This window comes from Sorghum bicolor, chromosome 6 (genome assembly GCF_000003195.3).
Source record: "Sorghum bicolor cultivar BTx623 chromosome 6, Sorghum_bicolor_NCBIv3, whole genome shotgun sequence".
In the NCBI taxonomy this organism is placed as follows: domain Eukaryota; kingdom Viridiplantae; phylum Streptophyta; class Magnoliopsida; order Poales; family Poaceae; genus Sorghum; species Sorghum bicolor.
Genome location: NC_012875.2, coordinates 44,950,577 through 44,962,524, shown reverse-complemented (window position 1 = coordinate 44,962,524; position 11,948 = coordinate 44,950,577). Strand labels below are relative to the sequence as shown.

Sequence of the window (11,948 nt, the reverse complement as noted above, 5' to 3'; positions counted from 1 at the left end):
GAGTATTTTGTAAAGGATCTAAAAAGTAAGACCTTATTTAGTTCACAAAAAATTTCAAAATTACTTGTTACATCAAATCTTACAGTATATATATATGGAGTATTAAGTATAGATAAAAAAATAACTAATTACATAGCTTATCTGTAATTTACGAGACGGATCTTTTGAGCCTAGTTAGTTTATGGTTTGACAATAATTATCAAATACAAACGAAAATACTACAGTAGTTAAATCTAAAAATTTTCATAAATTAAACAAGGACTGAAAGGGGAGCAGTTCTCGGATTTGTATTGCTGCTGATCTATCATTTACCCTTATTCCTGTGCTTCATGGTAGTGACCCATTTTACTGTTCATGGTGAACAAGCCCTATGCCCATAAACAGTTCCATGCCATGCACATGAGACATGCCATACATAAATTAACAGTACCTCATCCTTATCTAGCACCTATATAAGCACCGACGCGCCGTGCACATGAATAGTAAACATCATGCACATAAACAAGACCTATCCAAAAAGTGGCACGCCATGCTTGCACATAAGCAGTAAGTCATGCACATGAGCAAAATGCTACAGTAGCCAAATCCAAAAAATTCTGCAAACTTAACAAGACCTAACTCATGTTGTATGAAACATCATGCATGCTTAGTGTAATATTATTATTTTTATATACCTTTGTTCAATAGACATCCAATCAAATAAGAACTCCCTTCTAATAGACCTTTAGGTACTTAGGAGAATGTATTTGAGTTTGGATTTAAATTGTCTTACTTGAAAATTTAAATTTTAATATGGTTCATTTGTATGGTTTATTTACAGATATTTAAGTTTAAATTATAGCGGTGATATGAAGGATATATGTAAATATTATATCAAAATATGATAAATAATGCAATAGGAGCTCAGACGTAGATAGTCTTGTTGGACTTGGCGTGCTAAAAACAAATCTCCGAAAAGTAGAGGACGGAAGCCCTTATACTAAGAAATTAGAAACTAGAGGCTCTGTCTTTGATGTCAATATTGTAGATGCTCCAAGTAAAGAAAAAGAGAGCATCGGAAGGAGTTCTCAGATTTTTATTTGTGAATTTGAATGCTGGTTTAATTTGCTGATGGATGATGAATGGATCTGGGTGAATCTTCAACGATCGTGCTGTTTGTGGTGTCGTGAAACGCCTGTCTGTGTCTGTATGCTGACACTACGGTTATCCATATATGTGCTGTGGACTGAATCGACAGTTTGGACTTTTACTGTTAATAGGTATTTATTGGTTGGACGAGCTTCGAGTATTCAGAAATATGCTGCTTATAACCACGCACTCTAGTCGAAAAAAAGGAGGGAAAAGATCAATAAATAAAATAGATTTAGAGAATCTTCTACCATGTGCCAGGCGAAGCTAGACAATATACCTTGGCTGCGAGCGTGTGTCGTCTATCTATATATGTTCACCCGTACCAACTGGTTCCGTATGTTGTTTTCTTGTGGTTCTCGCATGCTACTGCTGAGAGTGACCAGCAACAGCGAGTCCGTCGTCTCTGGCTAGCTCGCTAGCTCTGTTGGCCATGGCGAGCGCCAAGACGAAGCTGCAGCTGCAGCTGCAGGAGAGGGTCCCGCTCCCCCGCACGGCGTGGAAGCTGGCCGACCTCGCCGTTCTCTTCCTGCTCCTGGCCCTCCTCGCTCACCGTGTGTCCTCGCTGATGGTGGCCGTCGGCGGCGGCGGCGGCGCGGCGTGGTGCTGTGTCGCCGCGCTCATCTGCGAGGCGTGGTTCACGGTGGTGTGGCTCCTCAACATGAACGCCAAATGGAACCCGGTCCGCTTCGACACGCACCCTGAACGCCTCGCCGAACGGTACGCTAAGTGGTGGCCACCAAGGCTACACTAGGTTTTTCCAGGAAAACGCTCGTAGTAATGATTTATTTTTTTTTCGTCGATCGCTAGGATGAGCGACGGCGAGCTTCCGGCGGTGGACATGTTCGTGACGACGGCGGACCCGAAGCTGGAGCCGCCGCTGGTGACGGTGAACACGGTGCTGTCGCTGCTAGCGCTGGACTACCCCGCAGGCAAGCTGTCCTGCTACGTCTCCGACGACGGGTGCTCGGCGGCGACCTGCTACGCGCTGCGCGAGGCCGCCGAGTTCGCCAAGCTCTGGGTGCCCTTCTGCATGAAGCACGGCGTCAAGGTCAGGGCCCCCTTCGTCTACTTCTCCGAGCGTGGCGGGGCCGCAGCCGACGACGACGACGCTGAGTTCTTGCGCGCTTGGACGTCCATGAAGGTAAAACTATATATATAACTAGTGTAATTTTGTTTCTGCAGTCAATAACATCCGATCTGCCAGTGTCTGATCGGTTGGCGTTCTTGTATATATGCATGTAGAACGAGTACGAGGAGTTGGTCCGCCGGATCGAGAACGCCGAGGAGTCTCTAGTCCGGCGCGGCGACGGCGAGTTCGCTGAGTTCGTGGGTGCTGACCGCAGGAATCACCCGACCATAATCAAGGTAGAGACGAACTGATCGATCGAGCAGCGTCATCATGGAAAAATACTATAGTCGTCGTCAAACACGTGCCTATATATAAATCTCGTTGTTGCTTTGTTTTCTTTGTTGGGGCTAACGAATTAAACATGGCAACGTTCTTCTCTCCTGTCGCGAGCGTTCCTTCAGGTCCTGATGTGGGACAACAGCAGCAACGACGACAGCAAGAATGCTGCAGGCGATGGAATAATCCCAAGCCTCATATACGTCTCGCGGGAGAAGAGACCCACACAGCACCACTACTTCAAGGCCGGTGCCATGAACGTCCTGGTACGTGCATCATCGGTGTTCGGCCAGTAGCAAGAATTACAGCAAGTTCAGGCTCTCTAGCTAGAGGCGTGCCGCATATTGCTTGCCATGAGTGGCAACGCCACGCATGGCATCATCGTCAGGATAAGCTATCTAGCTCGCCGCCGCCGTAGTGTAGTGCACTAGCAAATCAGTGATCGAGTGGTGAGGTGTCTGTCTCCTGAGCCTGAACATTTGCCTATCATTGCTGTGGTGTGCAGACGAGGGTGTCCGGCGTGGTGACCAACGCGCCCATCATGCTGAACGTGGACTGCGACATGTTCGCCAACAACCCGCAGGTGGCACTCCACGCCATGTGCCTCCTCCTGGGCTTCGACGACGAGCTCCACAGCGGCTTCGTTCAGGCGCCGCAGAAGTTCTACGGCGGCCTCAAGGACGATCCTTTCGGCAACCAGATGCAGGTCATATACGAGGTAGTACAGTACAGTCGTACAGATCACTATCATTAATCATTATCATAGGAGTACTTTGATCACTAAGAGAAACGAACACTGCATGCATGTCTTTGTTATTATACATATAAGTACTACTTCATAAAGAAACAGCGATTGACGTTATTAGCTTATACATATCCACAAACCTTGTCGTCTGTGGCTGTGAGCTTACGTAGAAAGTTGGATTTGGAGTTGCCGGACTTCAAGGCATATTTTACGGCGGGACAGGTTGCTTTCACCGTAGGAAAGTCATCTACGGCGTGCCACCAGACTCCACCACCACCATCGGCATCAAAGGTGAAATCTCGGGGTGAAAAACCTGTAGAAAATAATGACTGCTCTCCGCCGGTGTATTCTTCTGATCATGCAACTGCACTGTACTACATACACTCTGGCAGATTCACCATCTTACAAGGAGCTGCATAAGAAGTTTGGCAGCTCGAAAGAACTGATCGAGTCGGCGAGGAGCATCATTTCAGGGGACATGTTCAGAACACCAACTGAGGTTGTGGCAGACCTAACGAGTCTCATCGAAGCAGCCAAACAAGTCTCCGCCTGCAGCTACGAGACCGGCACGAGCTGGGGTCAGGAGGTCGGCTGGGTCTACGGGTCCATGACCGAGGACGTCCTGACGGGGCAACGCATCCACGCCGCCGGCTGGAGGACGGCGTTGTTGAACCCCGACCCGCCGGCGTTCCTCGGCGGCGCGCCCACCGGCGGACCCGGCAGCCTCACCCAGTACAAGAGGTGGGCGACGGGCCTGCTGGAGATACTCCTCAGCCGCCATAACCCGTTCCTTCTCGCCGCGTTCAAGCGCCTCGATCTCCGGCAGTGCGTCGCCTACCTAGTCATCGACGTGTGGGCCATTAGGGCACCCTTTGAGCTGTGCTACGCGTTGCTCGGACCTTACTGCGTCATCGCAAACCACTCCTTCCTGCCAAAGGTACGGTAAAACCGATCTTAATTTCTACCAAGAGTACAATGTATTGTACCATTTCAGGTGAAACGAAACCTTCCCTGGATGAATTCTCATCTTGTTGTCAATGTGATGCAGGCGTCAGAACCGGGTTTCGTCATCCTGCTGGCCCTGTTCCTAGGTTACAACGTGTACAACCTGGGCGAGTACAAGGACTGCCGGCTCTCGGTGCGCGCCTGGTGGAACAACCACCGGATGCAGCGGATCGTGTCGTCCTCCGCCTGGCTGCTCGCGTTCCTCACCGTCGTCCTCAAGACGCTCGGCCTCTCGGAGACGGTGTTCGAGGTGACGCGCAAGGAGCAGCAGAGCACGTCTGATGGTGGTGCGGACGCCGTCGCCGACCCGGGGCGGTTCACCTTTGACTCGTCGCCGGTGTTCATCCCGCCGACAGCGCTCACGATGCTGAGCATCGTCGCCGTCGTCTTTGGGGCGTGGAGGCTGGTCGCCGGTGAGGGGGAAGGCGTGCCCAGTCCCAGTGGCCCGGGCGTCGGGGAGTTCGTGTGCTGCGGTTGGCTGGTGCTCTGCTTCTGGCCGTTCGTGAGGGGGCTCGTCAGCAAGGGAAGCTACGGCATCCCCTGGAACGTCAGGCTCAAGGCTGCCCTGCTTGTAGCCGCGTTCGTGCACTTGTCCACATGGAAGTAACTTTCGCTGGTGTCAGAATATGCAATGGTTGATGTGACGACGGGAATCAATCATCTGGGAAACATGTCCATACTTAATAATCTCATTAGATCCTTAATTATATTGTCATCAACGCATCAACACCCACTTAGGGGCTTAGATGATGAACTTTCAAGACGACTAGCATCTGGCTGGCCTTATTCCTGCACTGAACTTTCGTTACCAGTCTGAGTCTGTAAAACCTGATATTTTGCGAGACAAATCTTTTAAACCTAATTAGTGTATGATTGACAGATTTCGCTAGAATGTTATAGTTTTTTAAAACTTTTTATTTCACGAACTAAACAAGGCCTTTTGTGTACGTGAAGGAGTCCAGCCTTCGAGAAGCACCATAAAGAGTTCGAGTCCCGCGCTAGGGAATACATATTGGCCGTTCGACGTCGCTTGCAGGCGCATGGAGAGGATGACGCCCCATCCGCCCCGCCACACAGTACGGCGGCAAACGGACAAACAGCAAGGAGAGGCCACAAGTAACCGCCGGCTCTGCCGGGCGCACCCGGCCCGCCCGACATAGGATCGCCTAGCCAATGATTCGCCGGCAGTGCATGCATGCACGCAATCTGTGGTCACGACGTCAGTGATCACGTCGGAACATGGATGGCTGGCCGATCCAGCTATCTAATTCTGAACGTGAGGCTAGCTCTCTCTCTTCGACGACGCTCCGATCCAACTCCAGGCCTCCAGCTCCTGCCGCGGGCAAAGCTGTCGCACGTGCAAAGCCGCATGCAGGCGATAGATGCCGCGCGCAGTTTTATTTGGATGTTCTCAGTCCCCTGGATGTTCCTGTTCTGACGGAGCAATGGTTAATTGTTCAATTTGAGCGCATACGTTGGAAACGGAAGATAGCTGGTGTAACCAAGTTCTCAAAACCACCTCACCAGAGCTGTAATCCTATGCAAAGAATAAGTATATCTCTGTTGAAAAAGTCTGTCTGCAACCAAGATGATATCAGGCTATCAGCCAACTTCTCCACCTGCAAGTTTCTGAAATAACCTTCACACAACTGCAAATCATCTCACAAAAAGTGGAAAAATTGTAGATGAATAATGATAGTGACACCCCGAAGTACATCTGGGGCTCCAATATTTTTTGTGCCATCAAGTGCTTACAATGCCCTGATAGATAGCTCAGTGGCTATGGGATTGCTTTTGTGAGGCAAAGCACAAAATCTTTTTCTGATAGCTCATCAAGGACAGACTAATTAAGCATGAGAAATATCTTGAGAAGAGAAACATGTATCTACCTTCTTACAGTTGTGTCCTGTGTAATCAAGATACCGAGGAGACTACACAACACCTATTTCTCTAGTGTCAGTTTGCAAATCAATGCTGGGAGATTATCAACTTAGACATCCACTTCCTGAAATCACAAGTTACCTCAAAGACAGACTGCAGCCCCAATTATTCATGGTAACAGTGATACTACTTTGTTGGGGAATTTGGACAGCACAGAATAATCACAATTTTAATGGAATTGACCCGATTTTAGAAGCCTGCGGGCTTACTTTCTTCAGAGAATTGTTATTGCTCTCCCATAGAGACTCTGGTGTAATTAGAAGGCTTTGTCTTATTTTCTTGTGTTTCACTCTTTGTTTCTTGAATTCCTTCTTTGTTAAACTCATGTAGTCTTTGTTTAAGGTTCCAAGTAAAAAAAAGAAGGGAGGAGCAGTTCACGGACTTGGATTTGAATGCTCATCCAATTGTAGTAGTAGCATATGGGCACATCAAAAAACAGTAGATAAGAATAATAAAATTATCCCTATAAGCACATCTGAAAGATTGTGTTGGTAGTTCTCGAGATTTATTATGAAATCATCGTAGAATCTTACTGTTATAAAGGGCATTGTCGTCTACCAATAAACACTACTGGACGCGCCCTCTTTGCCGAGGGCTAGGCCCAAAAGCCCTCGGCAAAGGGCTCTCGGGGAATTTTTAGACAGCAAAGATGGCCTTTGCCGAGGGCCGTTTGTCGGGCACTCGGCAAAGCCTTTGCCGAGGACCAACATGGCCCTCGGCAAAGAAAAGTAACTATAACGGAGCCGTTTCTCGGCATGGAGTCTTTGCCGAGGGCCTCTACCACTGGCCCTCGGCAAAGAAATTGAGCAGATTTTCTTTCAAAAAACTCTTTGCCGAGGGCTACAGGGAGACCCTCGGCAAAGACCCAGTCTTTGCCGAGGGCCTCCTCTAGCGGCCCTCGACAAAAAAAATGACCAGAATTTTTTTAAAAAAATTCTTTGCCGAGGGCTACAAGGAGGCCCTCGGCAAAGAATGTACGCAGAATTTTTTCCCCTAAATTTCTTTGCCGAGGGCTATGGCCAAGGCCCTCGGCAAAGACCCAATCTTTGCCGAGGGCTATGGTCAAGGCCCTCGGCAAAGAGCCAGAAAAATTTATTTTTTATTTGTTTTTTACATTCCATAGACATAAACATTTCATACATATATTATGATTTGTGGTTCATAATTATGGTTGTGATATCATAATATCGCAACCATATTACAAGTCTCAGCATGTTCATCATCGTTCACATATTTATTACAACATGTTCATCAAATCCAAACACAAGTCACAACCATAAAGCACAAATCACGCTAAAGTCCAACCACATCACCTACCACGAGTCCTCATCAAGGTAGCCTATGAGACGATGGTGAAGGAAAGACCTGATCACCTGGTGACACATTCGCAGGATGATTTGAACCCGCGGACGGAGGCTGCACAAAGAAGAAGAGATTGCATGTTTGAGTAATATGGGAAAACAATTTTAGAAATTAGAGATTGCATCTAGTAATCTAAGAATACAAAAAGATTAGACTCAATTAAAAATTTTGGCAGCACCTCCCCTAAACAGGGAGGTTTACAAAACCTGCAAAAACAACGGCACGAAGGCCGACATCCACAACGGCACGAACGCCGACATCCACAACGGCACGAAGGCCAACATACATGCAAAGACAAGTGAAAAGCGGACTTTTATACTTACAGTAGTAGCTGTAGGAGTAGGAGGTGGAGGAGCTGAAAACAGCACAGGTACACCCGATGCTTGCCCAAGACTTTGCATGATCGCCATCATCTCCGCATCTGCTTCTGCGCTCCCTCGAACGCGGTCTTCTGTGCCTCTAGCTGTGCGGTTAGTGCCGTGGTCTGCTCTTGGGTTTGCCTTTTCGTTTCTTGCAGCTCAACCTACAATATTTCACTCCAATATATCAGTAATCTGCTTCTAATTTTGGTGTGTAAATATGAACATACGATGAGTAAGAGATCCATTACCTGGAGTGCTTCAACCTGCTGCAGTGCTGGAGAAGGGCGCGGGCGTATGGCCTGACTGGAGCTCGTGCTCCGTGCTCGGATAGCGTCGAGGTTTCGAACAGTGGAGGGGTCAATGGCACCATGTGCAATCCACAGTCGTCCGTGCTTCTTGCCTCCTCCGAGCCTCATGATTGCCTCTGCATCAATGGGCTCAGTGCGCACATTGTAATCTTCCCCATGGATCTCCCTTACCGCTGATATGTACTCTTGAACTTTAGTGTACACGTTCGGGTCAGAGTACACCTGTGGGGGGCAGCTGGATCGAAGGAGACAGAGGACGACGCCCTGCCCATGTGGGACATAGCCCACGTAGAGAACTCTGAGACCTCCTCGCCCGGGTGCGCAGCCTCCTGCAAGAAAGGCGGGAAGATGGTGAGAAATCTAGCATAATTGAGTCTCAAAAGAAATGAAAAAATCACTTACATATGCTTGTTTGTATGCAGGGAGGCTGCGGCTGCCTTGATGGTGAGTCGGACCTTGCCTCATCAGACGTTGTTCCCGCTGCCTCTCGTGCGTGTCAACATAGTCCTGTGACAACCATTTGTCCACGATCATGGCCCAGCACTCGGGAAACGATCGGCACCACCAGGGAATCACCTACAAATCATCAACAGAGTATTTGACACATTAGAACATAAAATTGAACCCACTTAATATCAAAATGAATCATTGTGAATGTTATTCGCCTACCTCAAGGTACTGGTCTCGGGTCAGCGTAACCTGTCTTGCTTGAGGCTTGGGGAGGGAATGGTGAAGTACCGACCTGTAGTAGTCTATGTGGGACTGGATGCGCGCATTGTGGTGCATCTCGGTGACGTACTTCCTACAAGCTGTAGTAGCCGCCTGATCCGCCTGGGCCTCAAGTCCTTCTTCGGCCTTGAAAAATTTCTACATACAAAACCAATGTATCCATTCATTATTTCAATAAAAGTTTTAACCAACGAATATGATGTATTAAGCAATGTTCTACGAGAGAGACTTACCCAAAACTCCGCTAATACTCGCTCCTGCTTGTTGCGGTAAGTGTCATCCGTGGCCAGCGCGTACCTATCCCAGTTGGAGGCCGGCTCCTGAGACAGTTTCACAATGCCGGGGTACCATTTCCTGCACAAAACACCAAGGACGCTCGCAGGGGTGCGTGCTGTAGTACCCGACAAAACCAACCAGGTCCTGCACAAGTGATTAAGAAAATTTATTAGTTTCTCTTATGATTTCCAACATATCTTATGAAGTAGCTGTGATGACATCTATAGTTACTTACCTCTTTGCCACAGGCCGAATCACTGCGCGGTTGTGAGGAAGCGGTACCGGAGGCAGGCTCACAGGACCTCGCTCGTAGGGAGTCCGAGCAGTGGTACCCCCTCCCTCGCCCTTGAGCGCATCGCCTCCCTCGCCCTCGAGCGCCTCGCCTCCCTCGCCCTCAAGCGCCTCGCCTCCCTCGCAATCGGGCACCAAGGCTCCCTCACCTTCCTCGCCCGTGTGCTGACCTGCCTCGTCCCCCGACGTGTTTGTGGTCATGGCCGTCACGTGCTCCTCCTCCAGCACAAGTTCGCGTGGTGCTAGAGGAGACCGCTGCCTCCTACGACGACTGCCCCTGGTCGTCCTCTCGCCACCTCCTATAGACGCTGCCCCGGACGAGGACCCCTCACCTCGAAGGCGCGAGCGGTCTCTCCCGTAAACCAAGGGCGTCTCACGGCGTGGACGTCTGCTCGCCATCTTGGTTCAATCACCTGCAATTACAAAGAATGAACAAGATTAATTAGTACATATATTAGAAATAGGTTCAGAATATATAAACAAAACACAAAATAAAAAAATATAGTATTACAGGTATTAGGAATAATCTTCATGATTGGGATCATAGGTCTCATCATTACTGTCAAAATTGTCCAAATGGGTAACACTATCCGAAGGTTCTATGTTGTCATCATCATCATTGCCTAGAAGTAATTGCTCAAGCATTGCTATGTCCTTCGCATTTACCACCACATCTCCATCGACCTCGCCATCAACCATTTCGTTGTCCACTTCCATTTCAATTGGGCTAGGTAAGACGATCTCAAATGTCCCTGGTAGCCCATCTTCTTGATAGAACTGTCCATCATATGTGTTTGCATTGAAGTTGTAATCATCATCATTTGGTGCAGGTAGTTTACCATGTGGAGATACCTGGTGCACAATAGCCCAACCCTTAAGATCCTCTTTGTCGTGGTTGGCATATCGAGTATAATACACCTGGACGGCCTGTTGAGCCACAATGTATACATCTTTTCCAGGATAGATGGAATCTTCCCGAATCTCGACTAGCCCAAGATGAGAGGTTCGTCTTGTTGATCGAGGATCGAACCAGTGACATTTGAACATGACAGGTTTAAGAGGTTTGTCTCCATGAAAAGAGAGCTCAATGATTTCCTCAATTCTACCATGATAGTCGAGGCCATCCATGCCAAGCGTACAAACTCCACTATTTGTGGTTTTTCGTTTGGGTCGAATCTGCTCATAACCGGTTGTGTGGAAACGATATCCATTCACGTCATAGCCAGCAAATGACTTGACCCTAACATCACAGCCATTTGCAACTTGTTTCAACTTGTCACTCATGGACGAACCGGTCTGGGCCTACAAGGTCAAGCATGATAGATTGTTATATTAATCTAACTAACAATAAGCTTGGATGATCGAATGTACAACCTAAATTCAACATTACCTTATTTTTGAACCAAGAAATGAAATCAGGCCTCCCTGCTCCTGCACCTGCCGAAACAAGGGTGTCTTGTTCATGCGAGGTAGGATCCCTTGATTGATGCCAGAATTCACGAACAAATTCCTTGATGAATGGCTCCACCTCCGTAAGGTTCCTCAACACATATAGCATTATACTGCGCCACTCTTCATTTCCCAATAGCTTCGGTGAGCATCTACTTGCGCTGCCTAGTTGGCCTTAGAAAAGGCTGAGGGTTGATTCATTTGCGACGGCATTGTAACGAGGGAGTGGATTATGATTGCTAGAAAGTTTTGGCTTGTAGTATAGCGTCGTGAAGTTTGCCACCTCCTCTCGAAGGCATGCCTCTGCAACGGAAGCCTCAATTCTGGCTTTATTTGTACATTTTTTGCGAAGAGTCTTTAGACATCTCTCGATTGGATAGCACCAACGGGCCTGCACAGGCCCCCCGAAACGTGCCTCGGTCGGGAGGTGCACAATCAGATGCTGCATCGGCAAGAAGAAGCCGGGTGGAAAGATCTTCTCCAGCTTACAAAGCAACACAGGTGCCGCTTTTTCCAACTCATGAGCGACGGTCCGAGATATCTCCTTGGCACAAAGCTGGTGAAAGAAATAGCTCAACTCTGCCAGCACTTGCCAGACATGCTCGGGGACATAGCCTCGGACCATCGTGGGAAGAAACCGCTCAATCCAAATGTGGTAGTCATGACTCTTCATCCCGTTGACTCGCATAGTGGCTAAGTTCACTCCCCTACTAAGATTCGCTGCATATCCATCTGGGAACATTAACGTCTGGATCCATTTTAGTACTTCCCTCCTTTGATCGATGCCTAAGACAAAAGGCACCTTAGGCCTTTTCTAGTTCTTGTTTCGGCCACTAGGAGGCTTCATATGTTGGTTTGGTCTATCGCACAACATTGCTAGGTCCACTCTAGCCTTAACGTTGTCCTTAGACTTATCAGTGTCCATGAGTGTTCCCCAAAGCGCC

At 48.4% G+C, this 11,948-nt stretch overlaps 1 protein-coding gene across 1 annotated transcript; it reads left to right on the top strand.

The window, feature by feature from the left end:
- Window positions 1,456-5,156, top strand: LOC110436385 (cellulose synthase-like protein H1). Its single transcript, XM_021463399.1, has 8 exons — window positions 1,456-1,848; window positions 1,939-2,272; window positions 2,374-2,496; window positions 2,662-2,802; window positions 3,042-3,254; window positions 3,452-3,572; window positions 3,674-4,218; window positions 4,330-5,156. Exons 1-8 carry the CDS (start codon window positions 1,562-1,564, stop codon window positions 4,891-4,893), a joined length of 2,328 nt encoding a protein of 775 aa, XP_021319074.1. The 5' UTR covers window positions 1,456-1,561; the 3' UTR covers window positions 4,894-5,156.